The sequence below is a fragment of the Macrobrachium nipponense genome, chromosome 26 (assembly GCF_015104395.2).
Source record: "Macrobrachium nipponense isolate FS-2020 chromosome 26, ASM1510439v2, whole genome shotgun sequence".
Lineage (NCBI taxonomy): Eukaryota > Metazoa > Arthropoda > Malacostraca > Decapoda > Palaemonidae > Macrobrachium > Macrobrachium nipponense.
The window spans coordinates 22,204,673-22,228,033 of NC_087215.1; the positions used below are offsets into that span (position 1 = coordinate 22,204,673).

General features: G+C 38.3%; 2 protein-coding genes across 4 annotated transcripts in view; one reads left to right on the forward strand and one right to left on the reverse strand.

Moving 5' to 3' along the window:
- Positions 1–1,755: 1,755 nt before the first annotated feature.
- Positions 1,756–23,361, reverse strand: part of LOC135200058 (arf-GAP with coiled-coil, ANK repeat and PH domain-containing protein 2-like) — a 135,501-nt gene continuing 113,895 nt past the window's right edge. For all 3 annotated transcript variants that reach the window (XM_064228318.1, XM_064228317.1, XM_064228316.1), the window contains 2 exons: positions 11,435–11,541; positions 1,756–11,042 (listed from right to left, as the gene is read on the reverse strand). In XM_064228318.1, coding sequence (XP_064084388.1) covers positions 10,886–11,042; positions 11,435–11,541 — 264 coding nt within the window. In that variant the 3' untranslated portion in view covers positions 1,756–10,885. The remainder of the gene's footprint in view (positions 11,043–11,434; positions 11,542–23,361) is intronic.
- On the forward strand, positions 16,758–20,097 carry LOC135200056 (uncharacterized). The gene is made up of 2 exons (XM_064228310.1): positions 16,758–19,543; positions 19,825–20,097. Exon 1 carries the CDS (start codon positions 17,148–17,150, stop codon positions 18,420–18,422), a length of 1,275 nt encoding a protein of 424 aa, XP_064084380.1. The 5' UTR covers positions 16,758–17,147; the 3' UTR covers positions 18,423–19,543; positions 19,825–20,097.

Here is a 23,361-nt window from a genome sequence, read left to right on the forward strand (position 1 = left end):
TGTATGCCAGGACAGATGATCATGGACAGTGTGGGTGGTTCAGTTTATGACTGCTGTAAGGGTCTCCCCACGCATGGTCCACCGTCCCCATGCCCAACTAGTCCCATTGGGAGAGGAGGACTAAACTTAATTCCTCTTTGAATCCTGTCATAGTAGCTATATGGGGCTACTACAGGACATCCCAGGATAATCTTGTAATTAGTCTTCAGACCATCACCAGCATGGCTGTACGCATGTGCATAACACTATTTTTGCTCGACTGGGCTGAAGTGTGCTTAGCCTGGTGTTTCCCTTCTCTACTTTGTTTGGTGCTACTATAATCTGTGCACCACTTTGTGGAATTCTCCACGACAGGCATGCTGCTCTCCTGGTTTGGATGGCAGTAGTTCCCTGGCTGGTTCTACTTCTATGGTGCTGCATGGAAACGGTAGGAATGATTGTATAGCCACTTGTTGTTTTCAGATTGTTACTCGGTGTCTGGCAAGGATTCTGTAACTTAGACTAGGTTGGGTTACTAATTCTACTGTTCCTGATGGTCCCTTACCCATGAAACCTGTGCAGGCTGGAAGGCTGGACTGGATAGCTATTTTGGCATGCACATTTTGTTCATCCAAAGAGCGCACTGGTCTTTCGAAAGCCCCAGGGTGACTCCTGAACACCTTGTGTCCTCCACAGATTACCTTGGGATTTATAAATTTTTTAAATAAGACAGGTTTCTCAAATACTTTTTTTTTTCTTCTTCTTCTTCTCAGGATTGATCCCTGAGAACCAGCCCGAGAAGTCTACTTGAGACTCAGAGGTCTGGAAAAACTAACCCCTGTTAATAATAACTGAATTTTGAAATGTCTTTCAGGTTGTCCCAATACCTGTTTTGCATGGGATTTGCTTTAGGAGACTCGATGATCTCTGGATCTAAGGCAGGGATCTCTTTCTTTCTCTTCTCTGAAGCTGGAGCCAGGGACTTTGTTGCCATGACTTCCAAGCTACGCCATATTAGACTTGTGGCTAAAAATATAATGATGCTTGCCTTTCCCGGGGCCTTGTCAGAGGATGAAGAGACAAAGCCCCAAATGGCGTTGGGAGGATGAATGTTGACCTTCCTCTCAGACCAGTCTGCAAACTTCAGAGCTAACAGTCTTGAATCATTATTATTATTAAATAATTTGGCAAAGCTATTAGCTTTCACAGACCTGGCTTAGGAAGGCTTCCCAGACTCAGATATGTATGGTACTCCAGATCTACAGGTGAAGCTCGGTATCAAACTCCATCCTTCATCAAATCCACCAAACAGTCAAAAACTATACTCTGTTTATTTCCATCTGTCCACCCGCCAGTGGTGTTTGCGTATGGTAACACTGCATCCCGGGCTTTAGATAGTTACATTCAGCTTACATTCAACAATAATAACAATATCCTATTTCGAATATTAACAGTGTAATTCGCATACAGTAAATTATTAAAACACTTTTCAGTTGCAAATGTACACCCAGATATCCTTTTATTTACCTAAAACTTACACATAGCGTAACTATCTAAAGCCCGGGACGCAGTGTTTCCATACGCAAACACCACTGGCGGGTGGACAGATGGAAAAAAATATGAGTATAGTCAATTTCTTTGCACTGATATTCAACAAGACTGATTCTCAAAAGAACTAGTCTTGCCTGGTTGTACCCTTGTGTTTAAGAGCTTCCCAAGACCAAGTGGTGGACCAAGGGGGATGTAGGACTGATATAAAATGACAAAACACTTAGGCATAATTAAAGAAATGTGACCAGCACATTATAACCATTTATTTAGCTGGCATACAAAGTTAGCATAAATTTTCTCTTTATACAAAACTCAACCAAGCAAATATCAAGCCTTCACGTTACTGTACACAAATCTATAAAGTCAATTACATCCTTAACCTTGTATGGATCGACATTGAGGGTATTTAGATTGTAGGATAGATTTCTAATACAAGTGCTTCAAATTAATAGAACTTTCCAGACACTGGAATGTAAAGATGATTAAAACATTTACTGAAAAAAATAGAAGGCAATGTTATTTATACATCTGCATACCTAAAAAAGGTTTAATTAAGAACCTTCTGTAATTATAGTTAACACATTATTTTAAAAAGCTTGAAATTCTAAAAATAGTTTCCTCAAATACATTCAAGGAAAATATTCTCAACATTATGATGTACTCCACTTCAAAAGCTGTAGAAACAATAAGCAGATTATCATAACTGAAAAAACTAATAGAAAATGGTAAAAATCATAAATAAAAAACTTGATCCAACAAGGCAGCTCAGGCACAAGAACACTTATAGCATGAGGCACCAAGAAAATGTGTGATGAAATTGCAGTTGTGTTCGTGACATAGCGATAGTATTTACTGCACAGTCTGTAATGTTTACTATACATTGTAATCTAAGTAAAATAAAACTTACATATGCACAGTTAACACCTTTTGTAAAGGAAAAAAGGCTTATACATTTTGCAATTCAACACCATTTAATGTTTTATGAAGTGAGCTCTATTTCATAAAGTTGATAAGGCCATCAAAAAAATTTTAAAGCACTTCGTGTTGCAAGTCCCGATGGCAAAAGGCAAGAGAATGCTATAACACAACTGCAGAAAATTTTTAAAGATTGTTAAGTTACATTAACAACAGAGTATACTGCCTTATCGTGTATGCTGTACCCTAAGAAAATAAAGATACCGTACACTGACCTAGTACCTACATTAAACAACAAATAGGGCACTCCTCTAGTATCCCCATGCATATGCTCTCGAGGGAGAACAGGCTTTTGTTTCTTTACATTAGGCTGACTATTTCTCTCAATTCCAATTTTTACAGCACATTAGGCAGCAATTGTCCCAATACAACCATAAAGAAAATATAACCCATACAACCCTACTAGGGATTATGATTTCAAAGAAAAAACAAATTTGCATATTTTATGCAAATTCATAGAATGTCCTTAAACTACATGAGAAAAGAGATAGTGGATGCTCTTACTTAGTCAATGAGTTGAGCATTTTGTTTCTTCAAAGCATTCACTAAATTCGAGTTAGTGTATAAATCTATGTACTGCAAATCTTTGGTGAAAAATAAAAATCCAAGAGTGCTCATAGTTCAAATAAGCTTAAAAGTCTAGGCCTTGCAGACTACATCCTAGTATAACTAAAAAAAAAACTAGTATGTATGATCAGTTTTTCTACAGTAATATTTCTGCTATTTATAATGCTCAAAAGAAGACTATTATATCTAAAGGAGGTTGCATTTTATATTTTCGAATTCATAATCGCAAAGACTTAGAACGGTAAAATTTATGCTACTGAATAAACAGCAAGTTCATATAAATTAACAGTGGCCACACTGATGACGACTTGAGACAACTGAAACGCTAAAAACCTCATTTCTGTGTACAGTTCCAAATACACATTTCCTGTTTTCTGGAGAACTTAAGCGAGTACTATGAGAGTTCAGAAATGTTACTCAGTGGTCTTGCTAAACTAATTTATGAAAATGGCGAGAGGCACACTGAAAAATAGCTATAAACTCGTGCAATTTTTAACTGCAATAACATTTTGAGGTTAACAAAATTGGCATTTTGTCAAACAATTACAAATTGAATTGCAATACAGCAAGTAATAGAACATCACAGATCCCTTGTCATTGCAGTCAGTCACAACTAGAGACCCAAGGCACAAGAGAAAAGAATTATAGTTTTTAAGTACTATGTATTCAAATAGTTTCCAGTAAACAGCTACCTCCAACACCAGACAATGCAACTACACCCTTAAGTTTGATGACAAACTTTAATGGAAAGACCTGAATAACAACATACCTAGCTATAAGAAACTAACCTGCTGGTTACAATATTATTAGAGCACAGGAAAAATGTTTTCTAATGCATAACCAATTTACTTGCAGGCAAGCATTCAAGTTCGAGGCTAAATAAGTTTAGCAATATTGTCACAAGAAACTTCATGAGCAGGACTGGTACTGCATATTTCTAGGTTAAGTTAAATTTATTCATTTTATAATAAACCTCTTAACTAGTACTTGTTTCCCTTGAAAAAATTTAATCACTAAATATTTAAAATCTGTAAAGTAAAACATTCTGCACCCTATATACATTCCAAAAATGTAAAATACATTCACAATATTCATACAAGTATACATCTTATATACAGTATATACATCATAATCCATTACAGACAAGTAAATTAAGTCTGTTGATAAACTGTTCACAAGTGGGCACTTGCTTTAAAACTAAGTCATCACTGGAGTTATCGCTTGCCCTTACTAATGCCTGTTGCAGGTATCCTATAAACAATTTTTGACACTGATTAAAGCCTCCTCTTAAGTATGAGTACCTTGTTCCAAGCTGAAATTGACACACTTCACTAAGGCTGCCCAACTGGTCAGTTTCTGAATGAGATTGAAATTCTTTTAACTTTATCTTGCAATTCTTATTGCAAGAAGCCCTGTGAATTGTTAAAATTAAGATGCTGCATTGCAAACTCTATAGTGAAGGATTGTATCATGCTAAGTAGCCAACAAGTTGAGCATGTTAAAGTTTTAATTCTACATATTTTTCAAGCAATTCAAAAGTCCCAGGTGGTTTAGCAAGCTTTGTATTAAAAAATACTTTCTTGCTAAGTTAAGAATACATGTGTCTACCAGAATGGCTGGCTTTAGGTATATAAAACTGTCATGATTATAATACTAAATGTTGACCAAGAAGCTTGATAATCTATGTAGATTAACAAGGTTATTAATCAAAGTTGGGTGAGGTGACCAACGAACACCACCTAATTTTGAGACCATAGAAATAATACCATAATTTGTTTAAATGCCACAACTTATAAGTGATTATCAGCTATTCCCTGTACCAAAAAGATATTACAGTACAATTTCAGTTGGATATTTGTTATTATTATAATATATATAATCTACACTTCTAATATATTTAGGAGTTTTCTTACAGCCATATTTTCATGTATAATCATGCACCCTACTAATTTATCTCCCTATATTTACTTTCCAGATCTGCTAGTATTCAAAGCAATACTGTATAAGAATTGGGAAAGGATTTCTAGTAAAGATTTGGTTCCAAGCAAGTCTGATGTGAGATTCTACTGTTGTGTATTCAGTTAGAAGATAGTATAAAAATTAAATGCACCTAAATGGCGAAAGATTAGGCTTCTCAAATTTTAATTTACTTGACAAAATTGTTAGAATGAGAAATAATTTTCTTTTAAGTTCTGGGACCTTAACATTATTATTAAAAAAAAAGAGAAAAAAAAACACTTATGCACTTTAATAAAAGTTATTTTAAACTTCATGGCAAATTCATGTAGCATATGGATAAAAATGTCTGTGTAGTACTTTGCCAGAAGGGTATGGGCAAACAGTTGTGTCATGTCCACAGCATTTACAGAGTAGCAGGTGAATCATGTGGTACAGGTATTGAATATGGGCAAATTATGAGTTTTACATGAACCTAACTAACAGATCTGTAAGACAATACTTCCAAATTTTGAAATGTAAAAAATTTAGTTTAAAACTTATGAAATTCTTATATTCATTAGCTTCCACCCATCCACCAGTAACTGTCCACACTATACAAATTACCTAATAAATCAACATGCGAGCGCACATTAACATAAAGTAAGCCCAACATACTTTCTTTACCTAGTGTTTTGTATGTTTTTAATACAGGAATGAACCTGAATCTGAGGTTCGATAATCAAATGAATCTAGTCAATACTTTAGGCAAATCAAACATTGAAATAATCACTCCCAAATATTCTGGACTTTAAAAGACTTAAATAATTTAGTTCCTCTGGTTTTGTATCTTTCCCACCATTTATGCCTGCTAAAACACTGTTTAAGCTTTCAATCTTTATGGTTTACTGCCATCAACAAAACATATAAGAAATGCTACAAACTCAGCACTGAAATGATCAAATCTTTGGAATGCAACGATCCCTTTGCAACTTTTGCAAGCACACCACACAAAGTAAATTTGAAATAACCATGTTGACATCACAGACATGAAAACTGAGTACTGGCTGATTGGTTCATGTATAACATGTCATGATAATGCACTACCAAGTTTTTTCCACTTGTTATAACTTGCCTGATGGCCCAAAACAATATTTTAATGAGGATTTTACTTTGCATAAATCTTCATAATTAACTGCAGAACATGTACTACTGAAAAATAATACATGGTGTATGTATACCAACTAAACCTGACATCTAGCACTCTTAACAAAAAGAAGCTATCAAATCTGAAAGAAAAGCTAATTCATATGAAAATTAACATAAAAATTTTACTCACATAGCCCACGATTTATCATTTTCCGCAGAAGCACAAATAATCAACCAATAAAAATAAAAGGCCTTGGCTTCAGGAAAACTTGGAAAAATAAAAAACAAATATGACGGGTAGTGTGACACATTTTTCGCATTACATCTATTGTATTTGAATGCTTGAACCCCTTGTAGATTTGAGAAATCCATGTCACTAGTGTTACCAATAAAACAGGAACACTGGCCACAAGAAATGATGAGCACATAAACAGTGTGGAGTATGAAAATATTATGCATGTCATACTTTTGCTGCCATATTTACAAGCAAAATTAATCTCTTCTACAAAAACTTGAGAATTTTCTATTATTTTTTTTTTTTACTTTCTGGCAAGGTGTAAAACTTACAACTGGAAACTATGATGCAGTATTACTGAACATTCTAATTATGTACTCCTTATCAGATAATTTCACAAAAAAATCCATAAATCCCAAATGACCTTCAAACAAAATAAAAAAAATCTGTAAATCAGAACAATATACATTTATAATACATATACGGTATTTTAAACAAAAAGATAAAATTATCTGTACAATAGAAAAACTTACCCTAATGAAGTATTTAGGAGGAACTTCTATCAACTGGCAGGAATAGTCCATTATCTCCCATCTACTGGTTACTAAGTCCAGAACTCACTGTTCTTCCAAACTAAATATTAAGCAATTATTTGGTAATGTTAGACAAACAGATTTTTTTTTAACTTGACCTCACCAGAAGCCAATAAAGTGCAAGTCCATATGTTACCTCAAGTATTTCTATGCCTACACATTTCTAATACCTAGGACATGTGTTTATAAATTAAATGGCACATTTCCGTTAAAACATTAAAACTATGAAGATCGGATTTCCTGTTAACATTTCTACTGTAATACAATGTATTTCTTCTAAACTTGCCACTAATACATTACAAACACATTCACCAGAAATTAAGTACAGTGCATCAAACCTTGGATATTAGTTAGAGCACTGAGACATTAAACTTTTCATCATATACTAAAATTTTAACTTCCAAGACTCTAACAACCACAAATAGCTATATTACTCTGAATCCAAGACCACAGTAAGTTTCCATACTGAGCTGTCCTTGAATTTCTCAAGGAATGGTTACAAACCTATACATATAAAAATGGTGAAGTGTAGTGCCCAAAGTTAAGTTGATAATAGTTATACTTAATATACTACTGCCATTCAACATTTTGCCCTGTTTTTAGCACTTACTATTGCTGATACAAATCACTTCATTGTACTTACACTGAAAACAGTACTATATTTTTTCCCTATACCCTTAGCGAAAAAATCACAGACTTGATACTTTCTTCGAAAGTTCTGACCTATGGACTATCACTTTCTAAGGGACATACTTTGGCAAGGATGACACTTTAATAGCACAGCACAAAATAATTTAAATAAAAAACTCCAGAATGCTTGCTATTCTCAAAAACCTGCCCAATTCACACCTACTGCACATAAACTTAGTTTTAAATGGCTGAAAACTTTTTTCAGCAAAATACATACTTAAACCATTTTACTTAGATTCACAAAATTATAGGAAAGTAGATTCAAACCTGAAAATGACTGTTATATAAAACACTATACAAAGAAATGTATTCAAGAAAAGTTAGTGTAATCTATATAATCTATCCACCCAATTTCAAAAGGTCTCTGGAAGAACATTTTACTTCAGGTTTATGATACTATCTAAACTGAAATGTCAAAACCTGCCAGAAAACACACATTCAAGTTGTCATTTTCCATGAATTAGAAACTTATAAAAGTTGAGTGTAACATTTTCTAATGCATCTAACTGCAACAACTTGCTTGGGACAGCAAGACAAATTTAATGTATAAACATAAGAATGGACTGTGCATATCTAAAACTCAATGTCTACATTTTACATGGCCAGATTAAATAAAGTCCATGATAGAAAGACTGCTTATGCCAAACAACTACAATGTAAGTTAATGACAGCGGAAGTACAACCTTAGCAAATAAATAAAAAGCACTCTCTCAAAAAATTCAGACTAGCTATAATGATAGAAAAAAAAAAGGGTTGTGAGGCTCCCCCCCAAAAAAAAAATGTTTGGCAGGCAGAAAATGTACTGAACAGCAACACCAAACCTCTCTTTACCTGTTCAATAGGAATTCATGTCACTTTCATTAATCAGTTGGTTCCATAAGGCTTTTTGAGAAAAAATGTAAAAAGTTTAGGTTTATTCTACCTAATAAAATTTGCAAAACTATCTATCCCTCTCCAGCAATCAAGTTATCCTATATCACCTTCAAGTCTGAAAATCTGGAAAAGAACATTAATTATGGTGAAATATCATCAAAACATCAATATTTCAATCTTGTACCCAATCTTCCAGAAATTCCATGTGCCTCATCTAAAACTAATAAACCATGTGAAAAGGAAAATTCTGGAAAAAGCCAGATCATTTACCTTAATTTAAGCAAAAAATTCAAAACTGTATTAATAATGTATACTTGCAAAACCAGTGCTGACCATTAACTTCTATTGAACAAAAAATTGTTTTGGGTCGTTTTCATGTCCCTTCCTAACTCTACTCTATGCTAAGTGACTAGTAAGTAATGTAAAAATTATGAGATTAATCCAAATGCTAACAAAACCTGTGGAATCCATCCTGATACATCTAGTGTAAGTTAACACTGACAGTCGAATTAAATACCTCAAATAAAAAAGCCAAGAAGCTAAAGTACCTCTTCTAAATTCATTACTGTTTAAACTACAATCAAATAGATCATATGAGAATGCAAAAATTAGGCAACTACAATAATAAAGGCAAACTGTTAATTCCTATATGTCAGATCAATAATATTAAAAACCCATGCATTTAATGGATTACAATGATCATTAATTGCTAAAGTTTAACCAAACCACTGCATTAATATTCTTAACTCTCACAAAGGTAGATGATGGTTTGTTCGTGATAAATTAATCTTTAAAGAATTACACATTAAAAACAAGATGATTATGTAAACTAAAAACTTTACACAGGATACATACAATTGTAAGTGTTCTGCAATTGACATGGTCTTGTGAGTTGCTAAGTTAAGTATATCTTAGTTTTACCAGATCATTGAGCTGATTAACAGCTCTCCTACGGCTGGCCCGAAGGATAAGATATTATTTATGTAGCTAGGAACCAACTGGTTACCTAGCAACGAGACCTACAGCTTATTGTGGGATCCGAACCACAGATCGAGAAATTAATTTCTATCACCAGAAATAAATTCCTCTGGTTCCGCGTTGGCCGAGCCGAGAAACGAACTTCAGACCACCAGATTGGTAGCCGAGCGCGAAATCCACTTGTCCAACAAGGAACTTTGTGAGTTACTAAATACCCATCTGTTAAACAAGTGTGAGCAATCTGAAAATCCCCATGGGTCAAACAAGTGTGACCAATCTAAAGACGAGATATTACTTCATTGTGGTGTTCTTTGAAGAAGGAAGAACCAAATCCAACATTTGTTTAGTTATCTTCTTCACCACACCATTAAGCAAGCCATTTATGAAGATATAGTTTACAGATAGTTCAGAATCTCTTGAGAGGAATGGGCATATACATGTCATCTAATTATAGTAGCTGCAACACTACCTGTTTTATAGGCAGCTTTATTTCCCTTAATGCATACATAGTCGGGGATCTAACATATTTCAACAATTTTATGGGCTTAACTTATGGAATGAAAGCTTCTCTTCTTACATATGTAGTGATTTTAGGGCAATAATTTTGAATGGCTTTCCATGCACTTTTGGAATCAGTGGAGATTACAAATTCTAAACTTAATTCATTATGTTCAAGTCAATGAGTCTTAATAAGGACTGTGCTTTTATGCTATAGACCTATTGATAAGGCCTGAATCTTGGTTAAGAATTCCAATTTCATGGCCTGGTTAAACCATTTTGTAAAGTCAAGATGTGAAGAACCTGGTTTTCATCCTAACAATGGAAAACAAAACTGCAGGTGCAAAAACTGTCACCCATGGCTTTTGATGGTTCACTGTGCTGCAGCTTTTTAGCATTCTCCTATAGTATGTGTGTGAATTATTCCCTGGTTACACCAATGAGGAAGTGTTACTACCTTGTACTGATTTTCTGCCACACCAAAAATGAATTCCAATGTAATTTTTAATATATTCAATTCATAAATCAATTACTTGAAAAAGTAGGTTTTTGCTCTAACATTCCTTATACTTCCCCCAAGGAATTTGCGTTTTGAAATCACTAATATTTTACAATATCTCCGTCCATTTTATCACAAAATTCAATAGTAATGCTACTGTTCATATTACTGAGAGAATTACACAATGAAAAAGAAAAGGATGGGACAAAGGCAGAACAGAAAACTTATAAAACTTAATATGAGAGAGAGACAAAGAAAATATATAAAAACAATAATATGTAATCTATAGTGCTATCTACAAAAATTCCCGGAATCCTCTCATTTATGGCAGAGGACACCTGCATGAGCAACTTCATTCCTTCCCTAATTTTCTGGTGGTGGAGCACCCTCGCCAGAACGAGAGCGATTGTGACCCTGATTCACTATTTTCTCTTGGAAATCTCTAAGGAAGTCTGTCAACATGTTATCTTCCCCTCCACCATCTCGATCGATGTGTTCACTAAGGCTGGCCACACGTAACCTGTCAAAACGAAAAAACGGAAATGTTACCATGAAACTGCAACTGTCTTTTCAATCACTAAGCAACACACAAATTCTCTTGGCAAATACAATACAGTATGTATTTACAATGAATCCTTAAGAAAGTATTTCCAAGCTATTGTGAATTTGATATTAAAACAATATTTGCAACTTGATACTTATAATTTTTCAAGTTTCAAGTTGCAAATAAAAGTACATTTGAACTGTAATAATGTATTTTTGCGTATGAAGTATTGAATTTACTATAAATGCCAAAAACATTTTATTTACATAATGTACAAAAATTTGTATATCAATGTACACAATTTTTTTTATCTTCAACACAATAATGCACTAATACTATAAATTTTTCCCACAACAGTGGATACTCACAGAGTAACAACATCAGGTTCACTGCTCTTTAAAGCTAAATCTATTGCCTTATTGCCATCATTGTCGGTCTGGTTTAGATCAACACGATGCTTTAGTAATAAACAAACCTGTAAGAGAAGAAACTTATATATGGGCTAAACTAATTACTAACTCTCAGCTCCTAAAATTACAAAATCATCGTGCAAAGAATCATACTTTATAAATACTGATGTGGTGAACGACGCATCATATCAGTCAAACAAAAAGACTTCATAGGATTATGTGGTGAAAATAATGGATGAAGAAAATGTCTAGTAGTAGCATTAAAAAGACAATTTCACTACATGAATACATTGTGAGGAATTTTCCTGTTATTTTCTAATCTCAAGGATGAGTTTCAAATATTATAAAGTAAAATATGTTCTCAGCGGCGTGGTTGGTATGGTATTAGAGTCCCACCTCGATGGTCGCGGGTTCAATTCTCTGCCATTCCATTGAGGAGTGAGAGATGTGTATTTCTGGTGATAGAAGTTCACTCTCGACATTGCTGAATAACCACTGGTTCCATGCAACGTAAAAGCACCATACAAACAAATATACAGCAGCGATTCTCAAATGGGAAGCACTTAGTGCTATGAGAAGAATTTCACTGAGACTTTGAACTCCACACTGGGGAGTGTAAGGAATGTACTCTACAGTATACAATATATATATATATATATGATGTATATATGTATGTATGCATATATATATATATATATATATATATATATATATATATATATATATATATATATATATATATATATATATATGATATCATATTGCTAGTCTATAGAACGCCTCGCCTTCCCAGCAGAGTTTTAGTTATGTTTAATTATAAAAGTAGCAGCCATGCCGTCTCCTGAAGCTACTGTTGTTGGGAGAGTGGGGATGTCGTAGGAATGATATTTCCGGTCTGACGGAAGCTTAGGGTAAGAGAGGCAGGTCACAAGAGTAGCTAGGCTTCGAGATGGATTTTAGGGACTTCTACAATAAGACCTATTTTCCTTCCCAATTTGCTGGCGTTGTGTTTACCACCTTTCAGGCAATGCTCGAGGCGGTTTTTGGAAGCCCCGTGATTCGAAAGCAAGCAGTATCGCTCTCAGTCGGCCGCGAGACGTGATCTCGGACAGAGGTCAAATTGCCAGCCTCCAAAATTAGGCCTACCCACGACGCACTGGTGGACCCGGACCCCAGACCTGAACAGAGGTCGGACCGCATTCTTCTACAAGGATACACAGAATATTGCATAAAGGTACGTCTGAAAGTGTAAACTTCAACCCAGCACCTTTTACTACCATACGACTCTTGCTAAATTCATTTTCAATTCTTATTTTTACCCCTTCTACATCAGAAGCCCTTTGTCCTCATCGGGCCACGTGCTCCCCTTTGTGACTTGTTAAAGACCAAGTTTTCGTGCATACCTCAGTGAACCATTCGAGTTTACCTTCCCCAATGTTAGAGAATTAATCAGCCTTAATCAAAGCAAGAAGTCATTTTTCCTTTTATCTCGTTTAATCTGGGATTCTTTTCCAGATTCCATGAGTCACGTGCCGTCTCTGCCCGCAAGTGTGCATTAACCCAAGTGAATGAAAATCAGCTTGAATTGAATGAGACTATAAGCCCCAACGTGGGGGCCAATATCATTTAACTTTTCTCCAGGCCAGCACGGGCCTTTCTGTAAATAAATAGTTTTAAAGTAACGAGCTGAGTTTTCTGGCGACCTTCCCTCTAAAGAAAGTTTACGGTAAGTTCAAGCAATTCCCTCTTGAAATCCCTAAATTACTTCCGTTTACGTATCTAGCTTCTTCTCAAGGCCCTATATACGTAAAATTGTCGACCTCGCCGAGGATCGAATCCGGGCTTGCTTAAAAAAGCTTGTAAATCGCGTTATCCGTTGTAAAACGTAAACTGTAAATTATTTTACAAAGCGTAAATCAAGCACACTTGCAGGGAAAGAAGACACACTGACTCACGGTAAGGTATTCCATTCATTAATATGATTATTTATAACCTATGTTAGCTTAAGGTACGTTTAAGTATTTTTATTGTAGAAGTGTTTAAAAGAGCGTAGGTAGAAATCTTATTATTGTAACGGCGAACGCGCCAGAGCTTTATTTTAGCGGCGAGCAAACAATTTGCCCCGCGAATTCTCTGTTACTTTGTGCTGTCCTCGTCGGACGAGACAGAGCACGTGTGTAGAATAGATGCCAGAAAGAACCAGATCAAACTAGGAAGTGCTTTGCCAGGGTTTATTGCTGTGTTTGAAAGCCTAGCTAGTTAGGAGTGTTTTACTAATAGTTACGGCAAAAGAAGTGTACAATTCTTTTGTCTGTGATATGTTAGGGTATTCATTTTTAACTTAGTTTTCATTCCAAGTGTTGGTAACCGCTTACCTCTCGTCTAATTCAGCTTAGCGCACTTTCGCGCCTGCGCGGTCTCAACCAGCCTTCGTTGGCGCTCACAGCGGCAGCCATGTTTTTATCCCTTTCAGAATTATCTAAACCATTTAAGCAAAGTAACGTAAGTCTCAAAGTTTTAACGTAAATAATATCGATCTTGGTACTAGTATCTATCGTCCTGCCAGAAAAATTAACGTAATTCGCCTTGAATAAGAAAGTAGTATTTTGTGTTGTAAATTGCCTTCGCATTTACAGAGAATCAGCTGATTCGCCATCAATGCTAGCACACCGTGGTGCTAACCTACTCTTCTCGCCTCACGTGTTTCACCTCGCATCGCTCACTCGCGCGCTGAGCGAAAATTTCATTTCACTTAACGTAACCTCATTTACAATTGTTTGCTAACATCGTTTTCAAATCCTTACCGTAATTTTTCACTTGTCCTTACGTAAAGTTAACGTAAATCTTAAAAGTAGAGTCACTTGCAAGAATTGTTAACGTAAAACGCGTCTTTGTGAAATTCATATTGAAACGCAAATCATTTCATAAGCGCAAGCCGCTAACATTAACGTAAAAATCGTTCAACGCGAGCGCGTTATCATTTTTCATAAAACGTTATCAAAAGCAATTCTTTCACAAAAAACGTTAACGTAAGTAGATAATTTAACGCAAGTTGCGTCATATTAAACGAACATTAGTTCAATTCAAATATAAGGGAGTTCATTCATATATCATTTTTCACCCTCTCCGAGAGAGAGAGAGAGAGAGAGAGAGAGAGAAAACCAGAACACAGTATTCACGAAGCCAAGAGTACTACATCTTACCATTAATTATAGCATGCAGAATTAACATTATTTTAGTCTCTTGTGTCTTTCATTTACACAGCGTGATACGTACGCGCCTGTGTCCATTGCAGTTTGCAAGCATTTATTTATTTCATTTACCGAGTACTTCAGCGAGGGACTGAGCATTCCTAAAATTTCCATTACCTGTCGTTGCCCGAGTGGTCTTTTCATTTTCTTTTATCACAAAAGACTTGCGTATACCGCAAGCACAATTCGCACAGCGTGCCACGCCAATTCATTACTTCCAGACAGGGAAGTCGTTACCAGTTTAGGACTGGCCACCACCAGTGCACGTCAGGTCTTACCATTTCACAGTGCCACTAATTCTTGACCCTGTCCATCGACTGGCTGCTGAAGTACTCCCACCTTTTACTTTCTCTCCTCCACTATTACCCTCTGCCATGAGCAGTGCCATTTCACTTCAGTATATTTAAGTATACTGCATGTAGTGTCCGGGACACACCAGCACGATACCAGTGCTCCAAGGAACGCCTCCATAAATGCCATTGCACCTGTACAGGCCGTACAGGTAGCCATTAAACCTGCGTGTCCGTCCTTACGGAACGCCCAAATAATTAGTGTGTCCGTGTACAAGGGTCAGTGATCCTTCGGAACACTCAACAAGGGAACGCCTCCCAGAAGTGCCGCAATACCAGCCCTAAGTGCTGACAAACCTGCGTGTCCGTCCTTACGGAACGCCCAATTCATTAATGTCCGTGTACAAGGGTCAGTGATCCTTCGGACCAATCAAGGGAACGCCTCCCGAAGTGCCGCAATACCAGCACTACTAGTGCTGCCCAAGGAACGCCTCCTCATAAGTGCCGCGCACCTGTACAGACGTACAGGTAGCCCTATACCTGCGGGTCCGTCCTACGGAACGCTCATTCATTATAGAGTATCCACCATTTTGGATCACTGAACCAAGGAACGCCTCCTCATAAGTGCCGTGCACCTGTATTGGACCTACAGGTAGCCCATTCCAGCGTCTCCCAACTTAGGAACGCCCTTAAGTGTGACGTACGCCGTACACTCCATTTGATTTTTTCACCTCTTTAGAAGGTGCCAATCCAGAAGTGCCACCAACTTACGGGACACTTCCCAAGTGCCACAGAGCACCCAGTCTTCTCAGACTTTTTCTCTACCACGTCGCAGAACACCTTTCCAAGTGAGTGCCACTTTCCACAGTAGGCACTCCTATTCCATTCCGTACCCTTCCTGGCCATTATTTTCATTTTCATCAGAGCCTCTACTGCAGCCTAAGGGAAATGTCTTCCCCTGCTTCCCGCGACTTCTTTGCCAGAGAGCTAGAGAAGCTCGGAGCCCTCATAACTCTGGGCAGGGAGGCTGGTTACACTGGACCAGCCCTTGACCAGTGGATAAAGACGCAGCAGGCTGCTGCGCGCCAGCAGGGAAAGGAAGAAAGAGAAGCAGAGAGGATAGCCAGAGAAGCAGAGAGAAAGAAAAGAGAAGAAGAGAGAAAGCATGAGCTAGCTCTCCTAGATGACGCAATCTCTCTGCTAGTTTCCAAGCCCCAGACCATGAGCTGGACTCCCGGTAAGAGGTGGTTGTGGAGGTTCTGCACCACTTGTTGTGTGCGTGGGCATGCTGTGGATTCCGACCAGTGCCCAAGTCGGTCTCTACCTTGGGAGGAGAGCTTCCAGGGTGAACTTCTCCAAGGCTACCATGTAGCCCTGCCTGATGAACAGTCTCCTACGGCCTATCAGTGGGTACAAGTCATGGCCGACACCGAAGCCCAGGTCTCCCTTATTTCCAGAAAGGCATTGCCTAGGGGTGCCAAAATCCGGACGGACGAAGAAATTCAGTTCGAATGGATTGACGGTAACCTCTATTCTGTTCCTTCGGTCCTTCTGAATGTGGAAATGCCCTTTCTGGACCAGGAGACCAGGGAAACCACATTGTGCCGCCTGGGCGTAGTTGACCAATTTCATGATGTTTATCAGGTGATATTGGGCCGAGATCTACTAAAGCCGTATCTCCCCTGGACGCAGCTCCCACTACCAGATGCACCGGACACCTGCAGCATGCCAGATAATCAACCCTCAATTTTAGATTCAGAGGCTAGTGCCTCCGATGTCCCAGACATCCCTTTTATTTGTGAACCTGGCCCTGACCCAGTGTCAGAGCCAGACGTTTCTCCCGCATCATCTCAGCCTCTTACCATTTTACCGCCTACCTCCTCCACTTTGGAAGAGGTAAGCCCACCAGTTAACCCCGGACTTGCTTCCGAGGATGATTCAACGGAGGTTTCCTTAACCTCCCCACGTCACATCACTGCCAGAGAGGACTCTTCACCTGTGCCAGAGCACACTGCCAGCCTTGGTGACTCCGCAGATTCGCAACCTGTGGGGCCATCTCGGCCTTATCATCCAGTGCCACGGAAGAGGTTCTGGAACAAGTTCTGCCGAGACTGTGGCCGCAAGGGTCACATGTCTGCAAATTACGGAGGGTGCGCGAACCACAATATTCCGGCCATCGCAATGGCCGTCACCAATCCTTCTTCTCTAGGACCCCCAGCTAAGGGCCCTATAACCGTCGCACCCCTCCAAAGCCATTATCAGCCAAGCCACGTCAGAGCCTACGACGACTCTGGCGCTCAAATCTCCCTGATACGGGAAGACAGAATTCCCCGAGGGGCTAATGTTGATAGACGTCGATTGATCACCATTGAAGGTATCAATCACATTAAACTGATCCTTCCGACCGTCCAATTGAGGGTCACTAGACCTCACTTCTCCAAAGTTTGTACCCTTGCAGTTGCAAGCTACATTCCAGGAGGTTACGACCTCCTCCTAGGGCAAGACATGAAGTCTCCCTCGCATTCCAAACAGCCTAGGGGTCCTAACCCCACAACAAATCACTCCAAGGCAAGGAGTCATCGAAATTCTACTTCCTCTAGGAAGTATGTCCACCAACAGTCTCCCCCGTTACCAAGGAGGGAGATTGACCATTCGCAGTTCCGTTGCAAAACCTGTAACGTAATAGGGCACTCTACTAATTGGCCTAGGTGCCCTAGCAAACTACCAGCAGCGGACACTGTCCATTTTCCACAAGGCCTAGCCTTCAACAAGAGACAGGAGCCTCTGTCTCCCATTTCCAAGGGCACGCTGAGAGGTATTGCACCTCCAGTACCCGTCACAGGTCCAGTCGACCTCAACTCTCTGCCAGTGCCACTTGGCAGCACTGAGCAGTGCCAAGCTCCGTCCAGCCTGGACGTAGAGCCACCACCGAACTTGACCTCTGCGCCTGGCCCCGAGCTAGCGCCGGCGCCTAACCTTATCAAGGATCCTCCTACAGGAGATCCTCCAACAGGCATGGAGCTTACCACAGCCCATGGCCAATCACTAGTTCCTTCTTCTTCATCCTTACCTCTGTCGCCCGAGGATGAACCTCCGGCAGACCTTACCTTTGTACCTCCTCTGGAAAACCAGGAACTGCCCGACCAGGAGTCAGCCTGGAGTTTTCCCCTTACAACGGCTGCCGCAGCAGTCGAAGTGAGGGCCTCCCCTGCAGTAGGTTCCACCTCTACGACGGTTGCTGCAGATACCGAAGTAGGGTGTTCTCCTGAAATCCCTCAGGCTACCACTGCCTCTGCTCCTGCCGGCGTTTCTGGCCTTTCCCCAGAGTCGGTGCCTCCGTCTACTCCTAGGACTGGTATAGCCAGGTCCTGGAGGAATAAGAAGAAGAAGAAGGGACGTCATTAACATACTAACAAAAGAGCCACATGCTCTCCTTGACACCTGTGCCTGAGGTACAGTGTCACATTCATTTGCAGAATGATCCTGGCACCTACCCAGAGAAGGTAGCCAGCCCGATCTCTGCCAGTAGCACTAACCCTCTAACCCCTAGCCACTGTAATACTAACCCTCACTTAAATATAATTACCTCATTGCATTTCCCTCCTGGTAAATTAACCACTCATCATCCCCACGTATCATTACCTCTCATTATGTATTTTAACAGTTCCGTCGCTGAACTACTGCTGTGCGTACCACACTCTGGAATGATTGCGTCTTCATTTAACTGTATTGAGTAGGTTAGGCTAATGATTTAGTACCAGGGCATTAGGTTAGTAGCAAGTAGAATTTTCAAGTAACCTTATCTAGGGGTAGAGTAGACTGTCGTCACAAGACAACCTGTAGTTATTTATTAGGCTAGACTACATCACTATATTAAGTTAGTACACTTAGCATCTTTGCCTATAAGTTAGGTAGGCCATTGTAGTCAGCCGTATCGCTGCTCAAAAAACTTCAAGTTAGAGTAGGAGAACTGGGTTGTCGAGGCGATCAACTTATTTAAGCCAAGACCTTCACGCCCGAAAGGGAGTGAATGCCTTCTTAACAGGGGGAGCTGCTACGTCTATAGAACGCCTCGCCTTCCCAGCAGAGTTTTAGTTATGTTTAATTATAAAAGTAGCAGCCATGCCGTCTCCTGAAGCTACTGTTGTTGGGAGAGTGGGGATGTCGTAGGAATGATATTTCCGGTCTGACGGAAGCTTAGGGTAAGAGAGGCAGGTCACAAGAGTAGCTAGGCTTCGAGATGGATTTTAGGGACTTCTACAATAAGACCTATTTTCCTTCCCAATTTGCTGGCGTTGTGTTTACCACCTTTCAGGCAATGCTCGAGGCGGTTTTTGGAAGCCCCGTGATTCGAAAGCAAGCAGTATCGCTCTCAGTCGGCCGCGAGACGTGATCTCGGACAGAGGTCAAATTGCCAGCCTCCCAAAATTAGGCCTACCCACGACGCACTGGTGGACCCGGACCCCAGACCTGAACAGAGGTCGGACCGCATTCTTCTACAAGGATACACAGAATATTGCATAAAGGTACGTCTGAAAGTGTAAACTTCAACCCAGCACCTTTTACTACCATACGACTCTTGCTAAATTCATTTTCAATTCTTATTTTTACCCCTTCTACATCAGAAGCCCTTTGTCCTCATCGGGCCACGTGCTCCCCTTTGTGACTTGTTAAAGACCAAGTTTTCGTGCATACCTCAGTGAACCATTCGAGTTTACCTTCCCCAATGTTAGAGAATTAATCAGCCTTAATCAAAGCAAGAAGTCATTTTTCCTTTTATCTCGTTTAATCTGGGATTCTTTTCCAGATTCCATGAGTCACGTGCCGTCTCTGCCCGCAAGTGTGCATTAACCCAAGTGAATGAAAATCAGCTTGAATTGAATGAGACTATAAGCCCCAACGTGGGGGCCAATATCATTTAACTTTTCTCCAGGCCAGCACGGGCCTTTCTGTAAATAAATAGTTTTAAAGTAACGAGCTGAGTTTTCTGGCGACCTTCCCTCTAAAGAAAGTTTACGGTAAGTTCAAGCAATTCCCTCTTGAAATCCCTAAATTACTTCCGTTTACGTATCTAGCTTCTTCTCAAGGCCCTATATACGTAAATATATATATATATATATATATATATATATATATATATATATATATATATATATATATATATATAGATATATATATATATATATATATATATATATATATATATATATATATATATATTATATATATCTCTACGTTTATTGATCGTCTCATCTCCCCAGCAGTATTTAAGGTATCTTAGTTATAAAAGAAGCAGCCATGCCTTCTCCTAAAGCAACTGATTTTGGGAGAGAGCACGGTCTGACGGAAGCTTATGGTAAGATAGGCAAGTCACAAGAGTAGCTAGGCCTCGAGATGGATTTTAGGGACTTCTACAATAAGACCTATTTTCCTTCCCAATTTGCTGGCTGTGTTTACGCTTTCAGGCAGTGCCCGAGGCGGTATATGGAAGCCCCGTGATTCCCAGAGAACCAGCATCTCTCTCAGTCGGCCCCAGTCGTGACCTCGGACAGATGTCCGCAGCCAGCTTTCCCACACTTAGGCCTACCGGCGATACTGGCGCACCTGAGCCCCAGACCTGAGACAAAGCCGGACGCCGCATTTCTACAAAGGTCCAAGCCTCAAGTAATCCAGGTACGTCTAGAAAGTGTAAACTCCAAACCAGCACCTTTTACTACCATACGACTCTTGCTAATTTCAGTTTCAAGTCTCACTTTTATCCCTCCTACATCAAAAGCCCTTTGTCCTCATCGGGCCACGTGCTTCCCCTTGTGACTTGTTAAAGACTAAGTCTTCAGTGCATACCTCAGTTAAAATTAAAGTTCCTTTTCCCCAGTGTTAGAGAACTGAATAATCGTAACTTGTGCAATTAGTCCTTTTTCTTTTATCTTGTCTAATCTGGGATCTTTTTCCAGATTCCCTGAGTCACGTGTCAAGTCTGTCCGCCCGCAAGTGTTGCACTACCGCAAGATATCAAAACCCAGCTTTTATTACGTGAATCACATTTTAGCCAGCTATCCATTTGTGAGAGATATATGGGTCCCAACGTGTGGACACGCTGCATTTACTTTTCTCCAGGCCAGTAAGGGCCTCATGTAAATAAATAGATGTAAAGTAATTAGCTGAGTTTCTGGCGACCTTTTCCTCTAGAGTAAATGTTCACTTTAAATCCTTTTTACGGTAAGTTCAAGTAATTTACTTTGTTTTCCCTCAACTATTCCTGTTTACGTATTGGAGCCTCTTTCAAGGCCAGGCCCATACGTAACAATATATATATATATATATACACACACACACACACACATATATATATATATATATATATATATATATATATATATATATATATATATATATATATATATATAATATACACACATGTATGTATGTATGTATGTATGTTGTATGTATGTATGTATGTATGTATGTATGTATGTATTATATATATATATATATATATATATATATATATATATATATATATATATATATATATTTGATTTTAAATCACAAAGAAATAGAAAAAATATGATTATACAAACAGAGTTACAGCAACAAACCAAAACTGAAATACTGGAGATGCTATTTACTTTCATCTTATGTATTACCAAGAGACAGTCACAGCAAATAAAGATACACATAAGCAAGGGCCTATATAAATGGTGGGTACAGGTCATAAAGGAATGCAAAAAGGTCGGGAGGTCACAGAACGGTCTACAGATTAAAATAAAAATCTACTTAATAGTAATCCTCGTTATTCTATCTTTCAATTCCTTCCTTAACATATCATATGACTGGGTCAAAAGAACATAATACTTGACTTACGCTAAAATTGTTCACCCAGTTTAACTGAATCAAAACAGATTCTAGCAAGTTCTTTGAAATAGTTTTGTTACAACTTGACAATATTTGGCTTTACGTACAATATATTGTGTGGGACTCTTCACTTACATGTAAAAAATAAAGCAATATTTGTGTGACCTGTTCTTGCTACTTATTTGTATCGTTTTAATCTGATGTTCAATTCTTTACTAGTCTGACCTAAATAAATTAAATCTTAATCCATATGCAAATTTGGTTTGCAATATTGCTATCTTTTCAGGGGCTATTTTTTAAAAGAATGTTTTTTACATTATTATATATGTGAGATACATTTATATTAAACAATTTAAAAAAAAGTTTTACAGCTTCAAATCCAGTAAAATGTGGCAAACAAAGTGTTTGAGAGCACTTCCTTTGTTTTCTGGTTTTTCATAAAAGATCATAATACTTTATTGTAACAAATATCCATGAAATGGGATGGATAACACAAATCTGTTCCTATTTTTTTTATGTTTTTGAATTCTTGATCTCAAAAGTTAGGACTGACTATTCTCAAGGCTCGAAGAAACAATGATGAAAAAACTGACATTTTTATATTTATAATGATGTCCTGAATAATACTGTACATAATATGTCAAATTATGTATTTGTCTTTTTCCTATAAATACTAAATTTACAATTACAAGGTTCACTTTTACTATAAATGTACAAAATAGGTACACAATCACCTTTCTTCAACTCTAAGTGAAAATTTAATTGAAGGAACTTGATCATTTAGTTGGGCCAATACATTATTTACATCCAAATCCAATTGGTTAAGATCGAAAGACCTTCTCTTGAAGGATGAGGGGCAAAGTTTTTAGCTCTCCCCCTTTTGAACAAAGAAGCATTGAATTCCTTGCCTGTACATTTGCACGAAGGCCTCCTTCTAATGGAATGAAACAAGGATTTCTTTCATCATTTGTGTGAGTTAACAAAGAAGTCTTGTTTCACAATTTTTTTCGGTAACTACGACTGTAAAGTATAATATGCCAGAGAAATGGTTACATTACAATATGAAATGAAGGAGGCATCAAGGAAACCTGGGATTGTAAAGGGAGGAATGTAAACTGAGACTCCTTCTGAGAAGCACTGTTTTGCAGTAAACCATAAATGGGTACCACTTAGTATCATGCATTACACATTGCAAAAGGTATTCAAGGCTTATCACATTCCTTTGGCCCCAGTTGCAAAATTGTTGGCCTTTTACTCTTCATCTGATCCCTTTAGTAGCTTCTCACTTAGTAATATATGCCCTTAAACTTTGCCTTATGCCAATTTTGACCTTTCATTTAAGAACAAATCATTCAGGTGGGTATCAGCTGAGAAGAGTGACTTTGTACTCTCATTTAGCTAAGTATCAGTTGAGAAGGATGACTTTGTAATCTCCTTTACCTATTTTATAACAATAATATACAGTCACCATGTTTCTCCTCACATAAAA

Bases quoted from the DNA above. Each gene is read 5' to 3' on its own strand.
- LOC135200056 (XM_064228310.1), top strand. From the start codon at position 17,148: ATGTCTGCAAATTACGGAGGGTGCGCGAACCACAATATTCCGGCCATC.